Here is a 20,150-nt window from a genome sequence, read left to right on the forward strand (position 1 = left end):
TAATCCGGGGTGGCAGGTTTCCATTGTTCCTGTAGGCTTAAAGTATTTCATTCAAAATACACACATATATTTAAAATGTCATAATTTTGGTCACAGAGGATGTTCTAAAAATAGCCATTTTTATTTTTTGCAATGATTTGGAGCTTAAGATTTTCAGGATGTAATGTATACAGTTAGCCAGTAAAACAACTCATCTTGGAATTGGTGGGTTATCTTTGATATTTCCTGATGGGGTGTTAAGTCTGTAGAGTAGAATAATACATGTCAGAGATGCTTTTTAGAAGTTGCCAGAACAGGACTTTTCTGTGTTATATAAATCTGAAAGTGGTCATTTACTGCTTTTTCTTTCCTTGTCCCAGGAGATGGTCTCTGCCCCATCTGAAGTCCATATGGCTCTATATGACGAAGATCTCCTGAAAAATCCTTTCTATCTGGCTCTTCAGAAGTGGCGTCCTGACTTATGCAACAAGGTGGCCCAAATCCATGGCATTGTAAGTGCCTCAAGCCTGAGGGTCATCCTTCTCCGTTAGGCGTGGACCAGGCAGCGCCGACGAGGCCAGACATACTGTCGAATTTGGTTAAGCATAGAGGGAGTCAGTTACAAACTTGCTCAGTATAACAAGCCCCTGGCCGCGCTCAGTATGTGAACAAACAGAGAGGGACCACCACGAGCTGCCTCCTCCAGGAAGCCTCCTGGTGTTGCACCAGCCTCGGGTGTAATCCTTTCTCTGATGACATTATTGACTGCCCCTGATGACGTTGATCTCATGGTATTCACCTCTGTTTCTCTTGTCTCCATGTTGACCATGAGGGCCTCTGGGGGCAGATGTCATATTTCCCTCAGGGCCTCAGGCTCCTTGTCTGTGAGGTGTGTGCTCACTTGCATGGAATAAGGGAGCTATAAACGCATTCGTACGTTGCTGTGGAAGGCATTTCCTAAAGGGGAGGACCTGGTGGAATAATCGAGGCATCCAGATTGCAGGAGGAGGGAAGCACATAAGAGAAACCACGGTTTGTCGCTGGGGCGCCTGCTGCCTGCAGGGAGGCAGGCCCCGCAGCGCAGACCTTTCCGGTGCTCGGGTGGTGACAGCGGCGGCCTCTTGTGTACACGGCCTTGTGCCACACAGAATGCTCTGTGCCTTCGGGCTGCTGCCTGCTCGTTTTCTTGCCTTTGTGCTTCTTCACGTGTGTTGCCCTCTTCTCAGACCGGGTTCCTGCTTTGCGGCCAAGGATTTGAGCTGGAGGAGAAGGCAGTTTACTCAGGTTCACTGCACGTTCATTGTTGGCTGCCTTGTCTGGGAAACGGGAGCTGACTTTCACCTTCCCCTTTCTGTCCCGCGGCCACCACACCCTGCTTTCCCCAAGTTCCTCCCCGGTTTTAGGGTCCACTTTGTGATTCATAGATTTGTCCCAGAGTTACTTTACTTTGGTTTGAAGAAGTCACAAAGTTCATTATGTATAATGTATACACGTGTGTGTGTCTATATATGTATGTTCGCGTGCACACACACACACACACACACTAAAGCAACTGAAGACTATAGCTGTTTCCAAGAAGAAAATAAGAAGCTTCTAAAGTTCACCAGAGACACTATCATCTGTTCATTTCACGGCAGTTATTAAATGCTACTCTGAGCAAGGTACCATGTTTAATGCTGAGGGTTCAGCAATAAACAGGAATATATAGGAATATGTTTCACCGTCTTTACCCTTATGGAGCTTAAATTCTAGTGGGGGAGATGGCAAATACGTACTAATTACAGCTGTGGTTCATGTCACAGGGAAGAAGTACAGGACACAAAGCAGATACGTTAACTGACCGAATATGGGATGTATGTCCTCCCCATCTCTGTCCTATATTTGAAAAAATACTGTCTAGATAAGAGCATACTACGTGTAACTTTCTCTTGCTCTTTAATAATGCCATGCTATGAATACCCTGTGGGACCCGTCTGTCTTGCCAGATTGTGTTGCCAGCACGTAGCACGGTTCCTGTCCCCAGGTAGATGCTTTTCTGGCTGCAAGCAGTGGACTCCCACTCGAGCTCACTTCAGTGAAAGGGAAATCCTGAATGTGAACTCCGGCATCTCGGTCACCTTCCTTCTGGCTACCTCAAGGAACAGGAGATTCTTCATAAACTGTGTCATCCCGAGCTCCCGGTGGCCCCCAGGTCCTTACTCCAGCCGCTCCTGAGATCTGCAGGGTCCGGCAGCAGCTGTCTGGGGCCCACATTTCGCAGCACTGACTTTCTGGCCTTCAGTAGATGGGAGAGAATCAGTGAGGCCAGCTTGCCAGCAGAAGTCACAGTGGGAAGGAGCTAACCGCCGCTGTCTGCCTCAGCCCGGTCCCATCTTGATGGCTCGCTCCTGCCCCTCTCAGCTGTGTGATGGGCTAACCCATAGTAGTATTCTGTCCACTTCTGTTGGTGGAATGAGAAAAGAATATTCCAGTAGCCTCTGGAAGAGTACTTGTTTCTGCCACCGCTCAGGGATCCCTGCCGCCCCAGCGGGTGAAAGCTGAATTTCTTCCCATGGGGTTTGGCCATCGGGCCAAGTTTGGCTGCCCCTGAATCAGCCCTGGGCATCAGAATTGTTTATTGGGCTCTAAAAAACTGTGATCGTCACTTTTGAACATGTGTTCCCCCCAGTCAGGTTTACCTGCCCCTCACACTCCTTTCTAAAGCATAGCTGGTTGGCCACCTCATCCTCCTGTGACAGTGTGTGGCAGCTGAGGGTGCACCTGACTGCCCCCCTCCCCTGCCTCCTCCCTCCTTGAGTTTGACTCCTTTTAAAACCTTCCCATGATTCAGATGCCTGCATCCAGGCAGGCGCCTCCTGCCATCACCTGCTCTCTGACTGGACAGGAAGCTCTTACTCCCCGTGTTTCCCAGATTCCAACCCCAGAGGCCTGTGACACCCCCACACTGCTTCTATTTAATTAGCACCCAGCTAATTATATACTGTGGATTCTTCAGAGTGGGCTGGGCAGGCCCGCTGCTTCCCTGGGGCTCTTGTCCGTGGGGTATCAAGGATTCCCAGGTGGATTAGGGGTGGGGCCGTTTGCCTACAGGAAAAACACAAATTTCAAAGGGAGATTAAATTTGTTCCTCTCCTTGCGATCTTTTAATTATGGGGTACGTAGGCTTTTGAGGGCCCGCCTGGGAGCCTGTCAGCATGTCTTCCGAGTTCCAAAGAACTGACTTCCAAGTAAAATACCTAGACAGGCCAGCTGAGGGCACTGAGGTCTGTATTCCAGTTCTCAGCTCTTGTTTAGCGTAGATCCTGCCAACAAACGTTTATTGAGCACCCGCTACGTGCCAGCCCAGCACTGTGCTGGGTTTCCACGATCACACAGGTGGGTGGGGAGCACGGCACGCCTTCAGGGAATTCCAGAAGCAGGCCGTTGGTAGCTCAGAGGAATGAGTGTCAGGACAGAGGTCATCCTGGGCTCCCGTGGAGTGCCTAACGTGGCCTGGAGAGGGGTCCGGAGCGTACCCTGGAGTAGCAGCACGCTAATGCTGATTCTTGCTTTTATTCTACTGTCCTTTATTTAATTACTGTTGTATAAAAATTCTTTATAAAGGGGCTAGAGTAAAAAGTTTTATTGTTAATCTTTGAAATAAGCAGGTCCCCAACCTAGGATCTACTCAGAGACACTAAACTTTGTGGCCTCCACGTAGACTGTAATCTCCATGAGGTCTGCTCAAGAAGTCTCAAGCTCTGTCTTGGGAGGGCCCCCGAGGCGCTTGCACTTGACCCCGCGTCCTGTGGGCAGCTTCACTACTGCTCCTCGTCTCTGCCCTCCAGGGGCTGGCTTCCTTACCCAACTCTCGGCCAGGGAGCCCGGCTCCTGCCTTCTGCCTGTAATGAAATGCTCCAGGCAGCAGCATCTACCTGAAACTGGGGGGCCCTTGATGTTAGAGGACCCCTGATCACTCAACAAACACTCATCGGGTGCCTACTGTATTGTCGAACAGTGAGCAGGAATGGGGATCCAGTACAGCAGGAGCCGGTCACGCTTTATTCAAATCAGGGGGGCAGAGAAGGCGCACGTAAACAGCTAAATAGAATGGAATTACAGTTGGGGTGAGGTTCTCCGAGGCACCTCAAAAGTTCCTGGTCTCTCACGTGGGACTGTGGGACTCCTTCATCCATGGAGCGGGCATGGGACCATCTCTGGGCCTCCCTGAGTTTGGGCGATAAACAGTCCCCCTCCTGGTTCATGGTGTTCTCTTGCCTGTGCCAGCTCTCAGGTCCCCAGGCTCTACTTTCTGTGCTCCCTGCGACCATGAGGCTGTTTCTCAATTCATGCTTCTATCTGATGGCCTTCCTTTTCTTTAAGTTTTACTTGTATTAAAATTTAAAATTATATGTGTTTTAAAAATATCTTTTGTTAAGTAATCTCAGTGCCCAACGTGGGGCTCAAACTCACGACCCTGAGATCAAGAGTCACATGCTCTATGGGGTGCCTGGGTGGCTCAGTCGTTTGAGCGTCTGACTGTGGCTCAGGTCATGATCTTGTGGTTTGTGAGATCGAGCCCCGCGTTGGGTTCTTGCTGACAGCTAAGAGCCTGGAGCCTGCTTCAGATTCTGACGCTCCCTCTCTCTGCCCCTTCCCCACTCCCACTCCGTCCCTCTCTCTTCCTGTCAAAAATAACAAACGTTAAAAAAAAGTCACATGCTCTACCAACTAAGCTTAATATCAAACATTTGATAAGAGAAGAAAGAGTAATATAAAGAGCCCCATGCATCTGTCACCCAGCTTCAGGAGTGATCAGTTCAGTGGCTGGTCACATGTCATTTCTGCTCCCTCCTGCCCTCCGCTCTCAGCTACTGGATTCTTTTGAAGCAAATCCCAGAAAAATTGTGTCAGGTTGTCATGTGGTTTTGTCTGAAGATATTTAGGGATGTGTTTTTAAATGATAAGGACTCTTAAAAAATGTAACCACAATGCCATTATCACAGCTAAAAAATTTCCTTAACGATTCTTCAGTGTTGCCAACTATCTAGTCAAATTTCCCAAACCATCTCGTAATTGTTTGTCTGTTTGTCTGTTTTGCAGTGGGTTTGTTCAGATCAGGATCCAGAGGAGGTCCACAAGTTATGTTGGATTGAGGAGTCTTTAAGTCTGTCTTTTCTCCTCACTGCTGAGCTAAACTGGAGCACGCAGAGCCACACATACTGCGTGTGTGAGATGCGGTCAGTTTTGACATTTGTGTAGCCTTCTGAAACCATCACCACAGCTTTGTGTGTCTTTTTAGTTTTATCTTTCCCTTTCTTGTTTTCTTTCCCTTCCTTCCTTCCTTCCTTCCTTCCTTCCTTCCTTCCTTCCTTCCTTCCTTCTTTCTTTCCTTCCTTCCTTCCTTCCTTCCTTCCTTCCTTCCTTCCTTCTTTCTTTCCTTCCTTCCCCTTTCCTTTCCTTTCCTTTCCTTTCCTTTCCTTTCCTTTCCTTTCCTGTCCTGTCCTGTCCTGTCCTTCCTTTCCTTCCTTTCTTTCTTTGAGATTCATTCCCCTGGGTCATTCACCCTGTAGTTTCCTGCATTTTGACTTTTGCCAGTTGCAGTCCCATGGTGGTGTTGACGGTGGTCCTCTGTTTCCTGCGTTTCCTGAAATTGGTAGTTAAATCTAGACGTTGATCTGATTCAGTCTTGATTTGTTTAGGAGGGGTGAGCCACTTCATCGACAGGGCTGCGTTCTTTTGTCAACAAGTGCCTCCTTTTTCTGCTGCGAGGAGTTGGCGTGTCCCCCATGGGGGGCGAGGCCATGCTGCTCTTTCTACCCTGCCTGAGGAAGCCCCTGATGACAGCCGCTCTCGACGGCTGCACAGTTTTACGGTGTCTTTGCAGGGGGACGTCCAGCCAGCCCTGGGCTGAGCTCCCAGCACTGGCTCCAGGAAGTGGCAGGACTTTGAGTCATGGCGCCGCCACTCACTGGCCGTGTGACCCTGGACAGGTTCCTCAGCTCCCTTGAGCCTCAGTTTCCTTGGGGATGTATGTATGATGGGGATATGTGCAGAAGCCGTTTGCTTTGTGCTGGGTTGCTTTAGGAGAGGGGGCTCTGAGGGACTAGGCCCTCATCTTCCTTCTGGGTACACTTGAGTTTGAGAGAGTCCCTGAGCCATGCAGACTCGCTTGTTGGTGCCCAGTCGGCGTGGTGGCCACGGTCGGGCCAAAGTTCACGTCTCATGTTGAGCCTCCCCCTAAGACAGAGTCTGGCACGCCAAGACACCTTGGTGACGGTGAGAGTCTACACAGGAAGTTGTGTTTCTGTGGCTCACATTACAAACTATGATCATGACTAGGCTTAAAAAAAAAAGGCAGAGAAAAAAGACAGGAAGGAAGCTGTCTTTGAGGTGCAGGGTTTCTCGTTCAGGTGGCAGGACTACGTGTGCCTTTTTAGTTTCACTTTCCCAAACTACCCCGTCTTCATCTGGAACCATCCCTGAGCCTGCTGAGAATACAGTGGGGCACCTGGCACTGGCCGTGGGGCAGGACCCAGGGCGCCTGTGACCGCCTGCCCCTCTTCCCAGGTGGGGAGCGCAGCTTTGTCACCAGGACTTCATCACCCCCGTCACTCGGCTCCGTCAGCCAGTAGGTCCCCACAGCTGGATGCAGCCCGTCCTGCCAAAGCTGTACGTGGCCCATCTCTTAGCATTCACCCTCGTTTTTTTTTCCAGGTCCTGGTGCCCTGCAAGGGAAGCTTGTCAAGCAATGTTCAGTCTACATGTCAGTTTGAGTCCTATATTTTGGTACCAGTGGAAGAACACTTTCAGACCTTGAATGGAAAGGTATTCATCTCTTTTTGGGTCGCCCTGAATCACTCTCTCAGTGCTTGGGAGGGGGGAGGGGGGGAGGAGGGCAGGGAGACCTGCTTCTCACCCTGTCCCATCTGTGTTAAGTGATGGCTCTGACACACACAGCAGCAGCCCCGTGGGGTGGGAGGAGATACTAGTCACGAGCAGGGCCTGGCTAGACCTCTGCCTGGGAGGGGGGGGTGGGGGGGTGGGGGGGGGATGGGGAGGGCGGGCATCTCTCCCTCAGCCCGTGGGCCTCCTGCTGATAAGTGCTCCTGAGCGCTCGTTGGTTTCCGGGCCACAAACTGGACATCAGGGATGAATTTTAAATCTTTAAAAAACACGGTTTTGAAATCATCTCAAACCTACAGGAAGTTTCAGTGAAGTACAAGGAACTCTCATATACTCTTCCCCCAGCCAGCTCAACTGTTAGCATTTTGGCCCCATTTGTTTCGTCTGTCCCTCTCTCCCATCCCCCACACACTATCATTACTTTTTCTGAACGTTTTTCAGAAAAAGTAAGTGTGAGTTACAGACACCACGTCCCTTTATTCTAAAACGTGGATTTCCTGCATCATTACAGCAGAGTGATCACACTCCAGAAATTTAATAATACGATACTGTTCAATATTTACCATCAATAGGATACTGTCCTCATACAAACTGTGCTAATGATACAAATAGTTATTCCCTTTTATAGAAAAAAAAATTTTTTTTCTTTTTAGATCCAGGATCATGCAATGCATTCAGTTGTTGGTCTTTTTAGTTTTCTTCGATTTGGAACAGTCCTCAGGCTGTCTTTGTCTTTCGTGACATTGACAGTTATGTTTTGCTTTGTAGACTGTTCCTCAGCATGGGGTTCTCAGAGGTTTCCTCATGGTGAGAAGGGTGTTTCATCTTTCTCAGTGTATTGTGACAGGAGACACGTTGTCTGTCTCATTGTTGATGTTTAACTTTGGGGTCTATGTTTTCGTTCATTATTTATTTTGAGAGAGAGAGATTGAAAGGCAGAGGGGGAGAGGGGATCCTAAGCAGGTTCCATCCTGTCAGCTCAGAGCCCGACGCGGGGTTCGACCCCACCAACCATGAGACACGACCTGGGCCGAAATCAAGAGTCGGATGCTAAACCAACTGAGCCACCCAAATGCCCTGCATTTTCTTATTTTTTAGGTTGAGATAGAAAGATTCTGAGACAGGGAGGTCCGTTCCTCGCCAGGCCTGGCGTGGGTCCAGTTGCACTGGTGTTGGTGCTGTGGCTTGGTCCCTCGGACCCGGCAGCCAGGGCTCGTCAGCCCTGTGGTGGGAGGGGAGGGAGGGGACACAGGGTCACCGGTGCACCAGCCTGGGGTCAGCAGCCCTGTTAGCCCTGCTGGTCACTGTGAGTTTGTTGTCTTTGAGGAACCCAAATCCACACAGAAAACATGGGAATCAGGCTTATGGCTTGTCTGCCCGGGCACCCCGGCCACGGCCAGAGTGGTGAATGTGGGCAGGACTGCCGCATGCATGCTGGATCATTCTAGAAGAGCCTTCTTCCTTCCTCCTTTCCCAGAGGCACAGGTTTTCTTCTGCTCTGAGAGCAGCATGTTTCTCTGCCACAATATTTAAAAAGGATCAGAGTACTAAGGAGCCGCAGCTGCAGGGTGAGCAAAGGGGAAAGAAAACAGTTTTGTATCAAAAAGCAAAACAGAAGAGTATTCATGCGTGCCACCCCCCCCCCCCCACCGGGCCCCACTGCAAACCCACACTGGAGTGAAGGTGGGAAGGTTAGAAGTGCGCTGTAGGCTGAGAGCGGATGGACGGGCACCACCGGCTGTGGGTGCAGGGACGCCTTTCTTGTTCCAGGATGTCTTTATACAAGGAAACAGGATCAAATTAGGAGCCGGCTTCGCCTGTCTTCTCTCAGTGCCCATTCTCTTTGAAGAAACTTTCTACAATGAGAAAGAAGAAAGTTTCAGCATACTGTGTATAGCCCACCCTTTGGAAAAGAGAGAGAGTTCAGGTATTCTGGGAGAAAACCCCTTTCTCCTGATCTGGAGAATTGTGTTTCTTGAACTTCCTCCTGACAAAGCTGTTATTAACATCCTATAAACTATTCAAGAGCCCACTGGAAACCTGCATAACGTTATAGTAACTCCCCCAGGACTTAATCAAAAAGTCATCCAGAGCCAAGACGATGTGGCTTGGGTCTGCCATGTATGGTTGCACAGGTTGGACGTTACACAACTCCAGGAGGCAATATTGATGTAGATCTCTGTGTGAATGTTGCCCCCTGGAGTTGTGCAGAACGGGAGTCCTGGCTTTGACTGGGCCTCAGCTTTAGAGCTGCTCTTTACCGTTATTGCCCTCCAGCTTCACTATTGTGCCTCTCTGAGAGTCATTCAAGAAAAAAATTTTTTTAATGTTTATTTATTTATTTCTGAGACAGAGAGAAAAAGAGCATGAGTGGGGGAGGGGCAGAGAGAGAGGGAGACACAGAATCTGAAGCAGGCTCCAGGCTCTGAGCTGTCAGCACAGAGCCTGACGTGGGGCTTTAACTCACGGACCGTGAGATCATGACCTGAGCCGAAGTCGGTCGCTCAACCGACTGAGCCACCCAGGCACCCCAAGAGAGCTAATTATTTTTAATAAATAATAATTCTTCAGTTGTTCCAGGAAATCGAGATAACAGTGTGCCAGATGTGCTCTGAGGCCTTTATTGTCAGGAGTCAGGGCTTCCTCACCAGAGCCTCATGGGTCATGCCCATGGTCCCAAATTGTTTTGTCCAAGGAAAGGGCTTCAAGAGGACCGGGCTCTCTGGACCCTGAGCTGTCCTGTAACTGGGCTGCTCTTGGGTAGAATCTTGAAATAATTCCTATCCTCCTCTGGGAGATGGGGCTCCAGATCCTGGGGAAGCAGGGCAAAGGATGTGGTACTTGCCCCATTAGGAAACCGTGAAGGCTTCAGCCATTCTGACCCTCTGTTTCTTTTTCAGAAGAGCCTTCAACATCTTCAGATCCCTTTTCCCTGAAAACCATCGAAGATGTGAGAGAGTTTTTGGGAAGACACGCGGAGAGATTTGATAGGAGCATTGCCTCTTTCCAGCGAACATTCCGGGAATGTGAAAGAAAGAGCCTGCGTCATCACATAGTCAGTAGCTGTGTCTTGTTTTGCCAGACATGCTCTGTTTCAGGCCAGTTCAAGAGCACGGGGATCCCTCTCAGTTCACTCTGAAACTTTGCTGCCTCCGCTGTTGGGAGTTTTGTTTAAATGTTTCTCTCTAACTGTAAAAGTAGTACAAGCCACCGGAGAACGCTTGAACATGACGAATATAAAGATGAATATTAGTATCACCTATGTTAACCCCAAAGGAAATTTTCTCCTGCCCTTCATGCATATACAGCTAAAAAAAAAAAATTGAAAAAAAATCACATAATTTATTTGATAAGCTTGTGTTAGGACCTCAGTGCAGGAAATACATCTTGCGAGATGTTCTCACTCCGGGACACATTACACGTTCTGGGTTTTGTGTCGTGGCCTCGGACTGTGAGAGTGACCGGTTTCTCTGTGTTGCACAGGACTCGGTGAATGCTCTCTACACCAAATGCCTCCAGCAGCTTCTGAGGGACTCTCACCTGGTAAGCAGCAGGACCTCCGAGAGAGAGAACTACGGTTTGCCCACATGCCGATCTAAGCCCTTTAACGGTGGTACCTTCTTGTTCCGCAGAAAATGCTTGCCAAGCAGGAGGCCCAGATGAACCTGCTGAAGCAGGCAGTGGAGGTAAGAGGTCAGGGCGGCGAGGGGCGAGAAGGCAGCGGTGCCAGGGGCGCTCCTTGTCACCTCTGCACACCCCAAACGGGGGTCTGTTCGTTGATTCCACAGATGTATGTCCAGCACGATATTTATGACCTGATCTTTAAATATGTGGGGACCATGGAGGCAAGCGAGGTAGGTTCTAAATCGCTGTCATCCCGGTTGGAAGCCGCCTTTGAAACTTTTTAAGAAATCTGAAGCCTCGTTAAAAATCTGTTGTTAGGATGCTGCCTTTAACAAAATCACAAGAAGCCTTCAGGATCTTCAGCAGAAGGATATTGGTGTGAAACCTGAGTGCAGGTAAGGGTATGTGCTGCAGGAGCTCGGCGTCCTCAGCGGCGGGGGCCGCTTCTTCTGGAAGCAGGGCTCTCAGTGGCAGGGACCGCACGCTGGTTTGACTTAATTCATACTGAGGAGCAGTGCGGGGTATTTGTGACCAGAGATAAAGGGCCGAGGTTGGCAGATGAGTGTTTTGTGGCTGTCACCGTCCTGCACCTGTCATGCCAGCTGGTTGGGAGCTCCAGGGTGGGATTTGGCACAGCTGGTCTCTTGGCAGGCCCACCGCTCGCCCAGGTGGGTCCTGTGTGCGGGCGTCTCTCCTCACCTGCCTGTCTGAGGGAGGCCTGCCAGAGAGGCACTGGCTTTTGAGTTAATTTCCATTCCATTAGGATACAAAACTATCTAAAGTGGTTATGTTTAAACTGTTTTAACCCCTTGGAGCTATTTCACTCTGGGGCTAAGGACTTTTTTTCCCCCCCTAATTTTCTGGTGCAGCTATAATATCATTTTGCATACTGAGTGGGACATTCAGAGATGTTGAGTTTTGCCACTGACCTGAGTCAGATTGCTTCTGAGTTTCTGTGCGTGTTTTTCGTTACTTACAGTTTGTGGGAAGCAGTGTAATAGGCCAGGGAAGAAGGGCCCTTACACTGTGGTCTTAAGTTGTCACTTTCCAAATTTTTTCACAGCTTCAACATACCTCGTGCAAAGAGAGAGCTGGCTCAGCTGAACAAATGCACCTCTCCGCAGCAGAAGCTGGTTTGTTTGCGGAAGGTGGTACAGCTAATTACACAGTCTCCCAGCCAGAGAGGTTTGTGCTTGGGGCAGGGGGCCGGCCGGGGCGTAGATACATCCACATGCAGATCTGTCAAGGAGCAGTGTTCTCTTATTTGTTTTTAAATTTATTTTAATGTTTATTCATTTTTTGAGTGGGGGGTGGAGAGAGAATGCGCTGGGGAGGGGCAGAGAGAGAAGGAGACACAGAATCCAAAGCAGGCTCCAGGCTCTGAGCTGTCAGCACAGGGCCCGATGCAGGGCTTGAACCCACGAACCGTGAGATCATGACCTGAGCCGAAGTCAGCCACTTAACCGACTGAGCCCCCCAGGCACCCCGGAGCAGTGTTATCTTAAAGGATCATACAGATGGGCTCACGTGCAGCAGAGTGTTCCAGCATGAGCCCCCTGGAGTCTGCTCTGATGCGTGGGTGCCTAGTAATGGGGGTGAAGAGGTAGGTATGATTCGGGTAAGAAAATGGTGGCAGAGAAGCAGCGACCTCAAAAATGAGCCAGGCTGCCCCACACCTGCATGGACATCATGCAGCTGATATATAAATCAGAATCCAAGCTGCGCAGGTCCTTTGAGAACCTGACTTTGCGAAGTGAATGACACTGTCTGCTCGAGTCTGAACTTGCCTGGGTGCAGGAGCGTGTATGATTGACTTTAAACTTCCTATTGTGTGTTCTCTTGAACCTGTCACAGCACTGGGGTGGGGGTGGTATTCGTTTGGTCCAGTGCCGAATTGTCCACTGGCCCCTTCTGCAGTTGTGTTCCAGTCTGACAATGTTTGGTTGATAACATTCCTTGGCTAAAATTAAACACCTTTAATCTTAAAGAAAAATGAGCCAAGGTGGTGATGGGTACATGGGGGTTCGACTGTTCATTAGGCCACTCTTCCTAATTTTGTGTATGCTTAAAATTTTCCATTATAAAAAGTAAAGCAAAATAAGCTAAGACAAAAAAAGTGAAGGGGAGTCATATCTGTGTGCCCAGATAGGGGATGATTTTCAAAGCACGTCGAGTGAAATAAATGGGAGTGTATATGGTACACTTCTAACAGCATTCCAGAAAAAGGAGGCGGCTGTATGTGCACGACGGCGAGTTCCTAGACTATCTCTGGAGAGGCAGGTGGGAAGCCACAGCAGTAGCATCTAGGGGAAGAAGACTGCCTGGCAGGGCTGGGAGAGACGGTCACAGATTGCTCTTTTGTGCTATTCGAGTTTTTAGAATGATGAGTGAATGGAGTCATTAAAATTTCGAAGGGGAGAAAATGGAAACAGGCTAAATGTGAGCATTAGGATCTGCAGTACGTAAAACGGAAATAATCTCAGGAGGGAAGAGACTTTTCGAGGTGGCTCTGGGCACACCTCTGCCCACCTTCACTGACTCTAACCATCCTGGAAGGTGGCGAGGGGTAGTCTGCTGGGAACCCCCTTCTTTTGCACGTGTTCTGAGAATGCTAGGCATTCCCCTCAAATGTGACGTCTATTTAGGACACTGTAAAGAAAATCATAGTTGAACCGGTCCCTGAGGCGTAGCCTTACTGGATTGTGGTTGTGTGGGCTGGATGATGGTGGGGAGTTGATATGCTTGTTGGTCTGTTTGAATCTCACGCTGGCTTCGAACATGTGTTTCCTTCCTGCAGTTAACTTGGAGACCATGTGTGCTGATGATCTGTTATCAGTCCTGTTATATTTGCTTGTGAAAACGGAGATCCCTAATTGGTAATATTTTCTGTTGAAATACTTTTTGAAAATGGCAAAATGGTTTTAGTCTAACTGCAGGAGATTGAGCGCCCCTTGTGAGTCCGTTGCTGTGCCTGCCCTACACCAGTTCCGGGGGGTGGCTATCATTCCACTTCCAGATGGGGAAACTGAGGCCCACAGAGCTTATGTTTCTTGTTCTGGAAGACACAGCTAGTCAGTGATGGAACAGGAAGCTGGCTTCAGTTCCGACTCCAAAGCCCATCCTCTTCCGATGGGAACCCCTGGTTCGCTTTACAGTAATCAGCTTTTTAAAAACTAGCATACTCCAGGAAAGGACCAGGTGGTTTTACTTATTTTCCTAATTGCACATGCGCTAGAGGTTAAGGGGGTAGCAGTCATAGGTCCCCGGAGCTAACGGACTTCAGTCACTCATGCCAGCTTGAGTGACTGCATTGTTTGTGGAGAGGTGTGAATGGGATGTACAACAATGAAACTTTTTTCTTCCTTTTGATAGGATGGCAAACCTGAGTTATATCAAAAACTTCAGATTTAGCAGCTCAGCAAAAGATGAATTGGGGTACTGCCTGACCTCCATTGAGGCTGCAATCGAATACATTCGGCAAGGAAGCCTCTCCGTCAAGCCGCCTGTAAGATCCCTCCTGCCTGGCCTTTCTTTGTGGGTGTCAGGGCATGTTCGATAGGGTTCTGAGGTTGGGGGGTGAGGAAGGGGATTCTTAAATGTCCCCCAAGAACGAGGCCTCTGTTGTCTAAGGGCTGTGAGACTTGACAGTCACCTAGCAGACTGAAGTGCTAAACTTGGTTGTGGAAGTGGCAGATTACGACCGGGATTCACGTGGTTAAAATCGTGCTTCGTTAATCGTCACCATCCTCAAAAGCGTAGGCAGGAGGGGGAAGCTAGAAACCATGAGTTTGGGTATGTAGGCAAGAAATGAGGTTATTAATAAATGCAATTTTAGGACTCAGTGGTCTTATTATTTTCTTGGCAAGCTTTGCTTAGGGGAAGCGATTATATTTCTACGTGAAATATGAGAATCTTAAACCGGGGTTGCGTTGCTGGCCTGTTTTCACCAGCCAGCAAAATGTGACCGTACCCCCAGAAATCACAAAGTTAAAATTAGTAAAGTGAAGAGATTCCTGTATTACACACGAGGAGTCCTGAGGATTGAACACTCCCTTGATCTTAATTTTCTGCTGATGTCAGAATCTCCCAAAGTAATGATAAGTTAATATATCTGGAAAATACCCATAGGCCTGCCCAGACAGGTGCACTTGGGTAAAAACGGTTCCCCTGACTTCATTCATTGTTAACATGTGTATGTGCTTTCCTGTCCCCCCATCCGTGTATACTTCACATAATTTATATCATATATGGCATTTTACACTGTTTTTCCCCAAAACAGTGGTCGTATTTTTTTCTGATGAGAAAACCAATACTTGCTTACAAACAATATTTGCAATATACAGTTGACCCTTGAACAACGCAGGGATTAGAGTTGCTGACCCCCCGCGTGGTTGGAAATTGGTGTATAACTTACGACTCCTCAAAAACTTAACTACGAGTAGTCTACTGTTGACCACAAGCCTTACCAATAATATAAAGGGTCAATTAAGACATATTTGGGGGACACCTGGGTGGCTCAGTCAGTTAAGAGTCCGACTTCGGCTCAGGTCATGATCTCAGGGTTCACGAGTTCAAGCCCCGCGTCCAGCTCTGTGCTGACAGCTTGGAGCCTGGAGCCTGCTTCGGATTCTGTGTCTCCCATTCTCTCTGCCCCTCCCCTGCTCGTGCACTTGCGCTCTCTCTCTCTCTCTCTCTCTCTCTCTCTCTCTCTCTCAAAAATAAATAAATAATTAACTAAAAACCTAAAAAAAAAGAAAAAAACACCCTAAAAAAAAAAAGAGATATTTTGTATGTTGTACATATTCTATACCGTATCCTTGAAGTAAGCTGTAGAAGAGAAAGCATTATTAAGAAAAACACAAGGCCGAGAAAATACATTTAGAGTACTGTGCTGTGTCTGTCGCCATATAAGTGGACCCATACACTTCGAACCTGTGTTGTTCAAGGGCCAGGCCAGCTGTATAAAGTTGCAGTGAAGAGAATAAATACCTCTCATAAACTCACTAGCTGGAGATGACTTACTAACCTTTTGGTACGTATCTTTTTTCTGTGCCTATGCAATTATATTTTTAAGGAAAATTTGAGATTATGCTCCTCTTGTTGGCACGTAGGCTGATGGTAGGAATTGCCTGACGTCCCTCGTGGGGTCAGGGGTGCTCCTGGTCACCTGGAGGGAGGTGCCCGCCTCCTGAGGGTGCAGCTTTCCCCTTGCCGTCCCCGTCCTGCACCATGGCCACCCTGACTGCTTACTTTCTGTGGTGTGTAGGCAGGAAGCACAATGCTTGAAGCCTTTGACCAGAGCGTAAGGAGGTGGCTGACCACAGAGCAGCAGTCAGCTTCCCACATCCACTTTGACTTCATACAATGTCCCAAGTGGGATGGGGAGAGGTTTTTGTTTGTTTGTTTTTTTGATTTTTATTTATTTAAGATTTTATTTTTAAGTAATCTCTACACCCAACACAGGGCTTGAACTCACAACCCCGAGATCCAGAGTCGCATGCTCCACCGACAGAGCCAGCCAGGCGCCCCTGGACTGGGGGGCGTGTTGAGGGGTGGCCCTTCTTGTGCTGGTGTTGGCTTGAGCCTGATAACTTGTGTTTGCCCTGGACAAGGCTGTCTCTCTAAGTTTATGTCCATTTCTTGTCTACACTGAAGACGATGCTGTATGTTTGACCTCTTGTTGGGAGTTTACAAGAAACAAATAGGGTATTTGAAAGTGCCTTTGTGAAGCAGAAGACGATCCTGGTGCCCTTAACTTGCTCTTCCAACACCCCTGCATCCGGGCATCTCTGTTTCCTGGTCCTCTGGTGCATCCTGCGTGGATGGCCCCAAGGAAGGCCATTAGTTTGGGTGGGCGAGGTAGGGACACAGCCCAGTGTGCCCCTCTTGTCCGGGGTGTCTGACCCTGGTCCTGGTCCTGCCTTCCTGGGTGGGGGGTGGTTGGTCCTGTCAGATGTCGGGACAAGGTGTGCATCATCCTTACAGCTGGCCGTGAAGCCAGTCCCTTGGGTCTTGAGTGGGTCAGGCCTGAGAGATCCTTACCTTTATTGACAGAGCAGGTAGTGCGGCTTCCTTGTCTTTTGTGACGCCGGCACTGAGATTCTCCCGGTGGCGTTGCCTCGGCCTTAGCTGCTGACTGGATTCTTGTCAGCAGTGCAGTTCCATCTTGGAACGTGGGAGGCCACTGCCCTGTGTTGGTGTCCTTTCCTGGGGAAGGAGCTTAAGTGTATCCGCACACGGCGGGTGAGGTTTCTGAAAAGCATTAAGGACTAAGTATTAGTAAATCAAATTATGTTTTACTATTCCTTCTTTATATAACACGATGTTGTTTCACAGAAAGTTTACCCCCCAAGATATCATTGTACTTGAGGTGACCTTATATATATTCTTTAAGCATAAAGACTTAAAAGTCTCGTAAATAAAGCCTAGCTTCTTGCAAAGGAGCATTACTGAGATGACTCTAGTTTAACCTTTGTAGACCAGAAAACGGGGAGCACTCTGTTCCAGCTCTGTGGGCTTCTGGTCTTTGTCTCTTTATTGAGCTTCTAATAAATAGTATTTACCCCTTTCCCAAATAGATCTGAGCTGATATGTGGTCTCTTCTGGTAGCTCATTTCTCCTTGAAGATTCAGGACCTCAGGGCTTGCCCCTCTTCATCACTGCCATTCATGTAGTTACCCAGAGTCGAGGAAGGGACCCCAGATTTACCTGAGCAACGATGTCTTTGACATTTCTCTGACATTAAGCTGCATGGCCTATAAATCACTGAATAAAAACAGGTTGTTAGAGCCTTATATCGCCGATGGTAGGTGGGAGCAAAATGGCTCTCACCCTGAGGGGTTGGTGTGTGTTTGCCGGGTTAACCCTTTCAGGGCAGCTGGTGTGAGGGACTCTGTCTGACAGAGGACCCCAGAAATGGGCCATCCCTTGAGGTGCTGTTGGCTCTGTCTTTAGCTGGATCTCTAAAGTCAGAACTTATAGGGCCATCAAGGGCCTTCTCCCATAATTTTGTCAGGGTTTGGGGGGTTCTTCTAGCAGCAACTGGCTGGGGAAGACATCTCCCTTTACTTCCCACTGAAACTTCTGAGGAAGTTAATTTGTCATTAGTCAATTTGCAGGTGCTCCGGTGAGCATTGAAGTGTCTTGCTAGGGATTATTTCATAAAGTAGGGATGCAATTTTAGGTTTTTGTAGCTAGGTAGATATTACCTGCAATACGAAGACCTGAGTTTATTATTTGGGGTGGACCCCGGTATGTTATAGGATTTGGGAACAGTGGCCGTATTGTCTGCTATTTCCCGAAGTATGTTAGAAAGGCAAGACCCCTCTCTCTCCTGCTGGTTGACACTGGGAGGCGCAGAACAGCCTGTCAAATGGGTTTCTCGTCTGTATGCCCAGATAAAGTAGCAGGGGATAGGGCTAGGCAGGCGTTAGGACAGCAGTTTGAGAGGAGGAGGAGGAGGAGGACAGGACAATCCACGCTCCGATCTGGAGGGTGATGGTGTGTGCACGCTACATTCCACACTTAGCGAGGACACATTCCACACACGGGTGCGCATCGGCAGCGTGCCACCCCTCGCCCACGTCCCCACCGGGAAGGGACCATCACAGCTGCCACTTCCTGTGGGGACAGACGGGAAGCGCTTCTCCCAGCCGGATGCGGATCTGCTGTCTGGCTCAGGGAGAGAGGCACTGCCGATCCTGTTCTGTGCAAAGTAGCAAGGACTGCTCCCGGGCTCTCCATTTTGAAGGATCTGCACTGACATCTTGTGACAAGTTGATAAAACAGATTGTTGGGTTTTTCCTGCAGGAGTCTGAAGGATTCGGTGACAGGCTGTTCCTGAAGCAGAGAATGAGCTTACTGTCTCAGATGACTTCAACTCCCATTGATTGTCTGTTTAAGGTAAGACACCCAAGACGTCCTTGTGGGCGCAGGTGTGTGAGGAACGTTTCATCTTTCTGCATCTCTGGGGTCTCTGCAGAATCCGTCAGGGCGGTCTGCTTGGTGACACACCACGGTTCCTTTTGTGCTCCGGGCGGGTGGGTGGCCGGAATACTGAGCTTTTATGTCTGTCTACCTCCCCCCAGGTGTGCTGTGCCACAGCCGGGAGGGGCCAGCACACCAAGGGCACTGGGCCTCGCCGACAGCCCTCTGCCCGGCTGTCCTCTCTCCCCTCGGCAAAATACGACTTGTTCTCCGTGGTCTGCTCTGTGGAGCCTCACTGGTGGCCTCTGCGGAGCTGACACCTCTCCTGGGCTCCAGGAGCCCCGTGTCGCCAGTGTTTGTGGGAGCTCGCCCCAGGCTGGGAGCTCAGCGCCCGGTGGTGGTTTCATCACTCATGCATTGAGCCCTGGGAGGCTGACAAGGTGCCCTGCTGGGTAGTTGGCGAGGGCTGAGTGAAGGCACACCTCCGGGAGCCTGTGGGTGCTTCTGGCTACCCAGAACCACACTGTGTTGGTGGAGCACCCCTGAGCCTCCCCGGGGGCAACGTGCTCCCAAGAACATCTCATCTCCTGAGAGGGGCACATCCAGGAATCGCAGGGGTGAGCCCTGTAGGCCTGTTGGTTGATGGATCTCTTGCTAACTGCAGCCGTTCCCTTTCCCTCCAGACCAAGGCTCTGTTAGAATACAAGGGGACAGCACCGAGGGGTGTGCTAGTGAGGAGTCAGCGTCCACACTGAGGTTCAGGAGGTGTGGTCCCCCCCCCCCACCGTTGGTTTGGGAATTTTGTCGCGTCGTTGTTGTTTTCAATTACAGAAGATTTGTAACATTTCCAAAAGTGAACAGAGTAGAAATGCACACCCACGGGGCTATCTTCGTCTTTTTTTGTCTCCACCCCCACCCGCTTGCCCTGTCCGCCAGGTTATTTTGAAACACATCCCAAAGAGCAAGTCGTGTCATTTATCTGTACAGAGATCCTGGCTTCTGCAAGGAAGCTCCAAAAATTCACGCCTTAAAAAGCAAGTAATTCCTTACGATTAACAGTATTTTTGATGTCACTTTTTAGCACATTGCCTCAGGTAACCAGAAAGAAGTGGAAAGACTTCTGAGCCAAGGTGACCAAGATAAAGATGCCGTCCAAAGGATGTGTCATCCTCTGTGCTTCTGCGATGACTGTGAGAAACTGGTCTCCGGGTAAGAAGGTCCCCGGGGAGGCCAGCAAGTGGCAGGGCAGGGCTTTCACACTAGTCGTGCAGTTTTGAATAAAGACCTTCCCCTCGCTGCCCTCCGCTTCTGCTGCCGTAAAGTGGAGACAAAAACACCCGCCTCTTTGGAGAATCAGATGGGATAAAGTTCGTAAAAATACTTGGCACTCTGCTGGGCGGGATGCCAGAGTAGGCAGGCACAGAGCCTGCCAAGCCTCAGAAAGTAGATCTTAGGATGGGAGGGATGTCAGTTTCTCCCAGTAACCCTTTGGGTTTCTCTTCCCTTCGTCAGGCTGTTTCCAGGCTGTGTCGCTGGATGTCATGGCCTAGAGGGGGTGGGTGGGGGGAGGGAGTCTACCAGCCACCTCACCGTGCCTGAGGTCAAGCAGGGACTGGATGATCTCTGGGAAGCTCTTAAAGAGACCCAGCTTGGCTCACACCCTGAGATCTGTCTGCTAGCCCCAGGACCCTGGCATGTCCAGCATGGTAGGGAGAGGCTTTGCCCTTCCGTTCCAA

General features: G+C 49.5%; 1 protein-coding gene across 4 annotated transcripts in view; it reads left to right on the top strand.

Annotated features, from left to right (window-relative positions):
• The window catches only part of ANKRD27 (ankyrin repeat domain 27), a 51,590-nt gene that overhangs the window by 10,316 nt on the left and 21,124 nt on the right, over window positions 1-20,150 (top strand). For all 4 annotated transcript variants that reach the window (XM_042968293.1, XM_042968294.1, XM_042968295.1 and 1 more), the window contains exons 2-14: window positions 360-491; window positions 6,676-6,786; window positions 8,635-8,791; window positions 9,765-9,919; window positions 10,348-10,407; window positions 10,497-10,550; window positions 10,653-10,718; window positions 10,807-10,883; window positions 11,552-11,673; window positions 13,286-13,364; window positions 13,861-13,993; window positions 18,298-18,390; window positions 19,496-19,623. In XM_042968293.1, coding sequence (XP_042824227.1) covers window positions 363-491; window positions 6,676-6,786; window positions 8,635-8,791; window positions 9,765-9,919; window positions 10,348-10,407; window positions 10,497-10,550; window positions 10,653-10,718; window positions 10,807-10,883; window positions 11,552-11,673; window positions 13,286-13,364; window positions 13,861-13,993; window positions 18,298-18,390; window positions 19,496-19,623 — 1,364 coding nt within the window. In that variant the 5' untranslated portion in view covers window positions 360-362. The remainder of the gene's footprint in view (window positions 1-359; window positions 492-6,675; window positions 6,787-8,634; window positions 8,792-9,764; window positions 9,920-10,347; window positions 10,408-10,496; window positions 10,551-10,652; window positions 10,719-10,806; window positions 10,884-11,551; window positions 11,674-13,285; window positions 13,365-13,860; window positions 13,994-18,297; window positions 18,391-19,495; window positions 19,624-20,150) is intronic.

The sequence above is a fragment of the Panthera tigris genome, chromosome E2 (assembly GCF_018350195.1).
Source record: "Panthera tigris isolate Pti1 chromosome E2, P.tigris_Pti1_mat1.1, whole genome shotgun sequence".
Classification (NCBI taxonomy): Eukaryota; Metazoa; Chordata; class Mammalia; order Carnivora; family Felidae; genus Panthera; species Panthera tigris.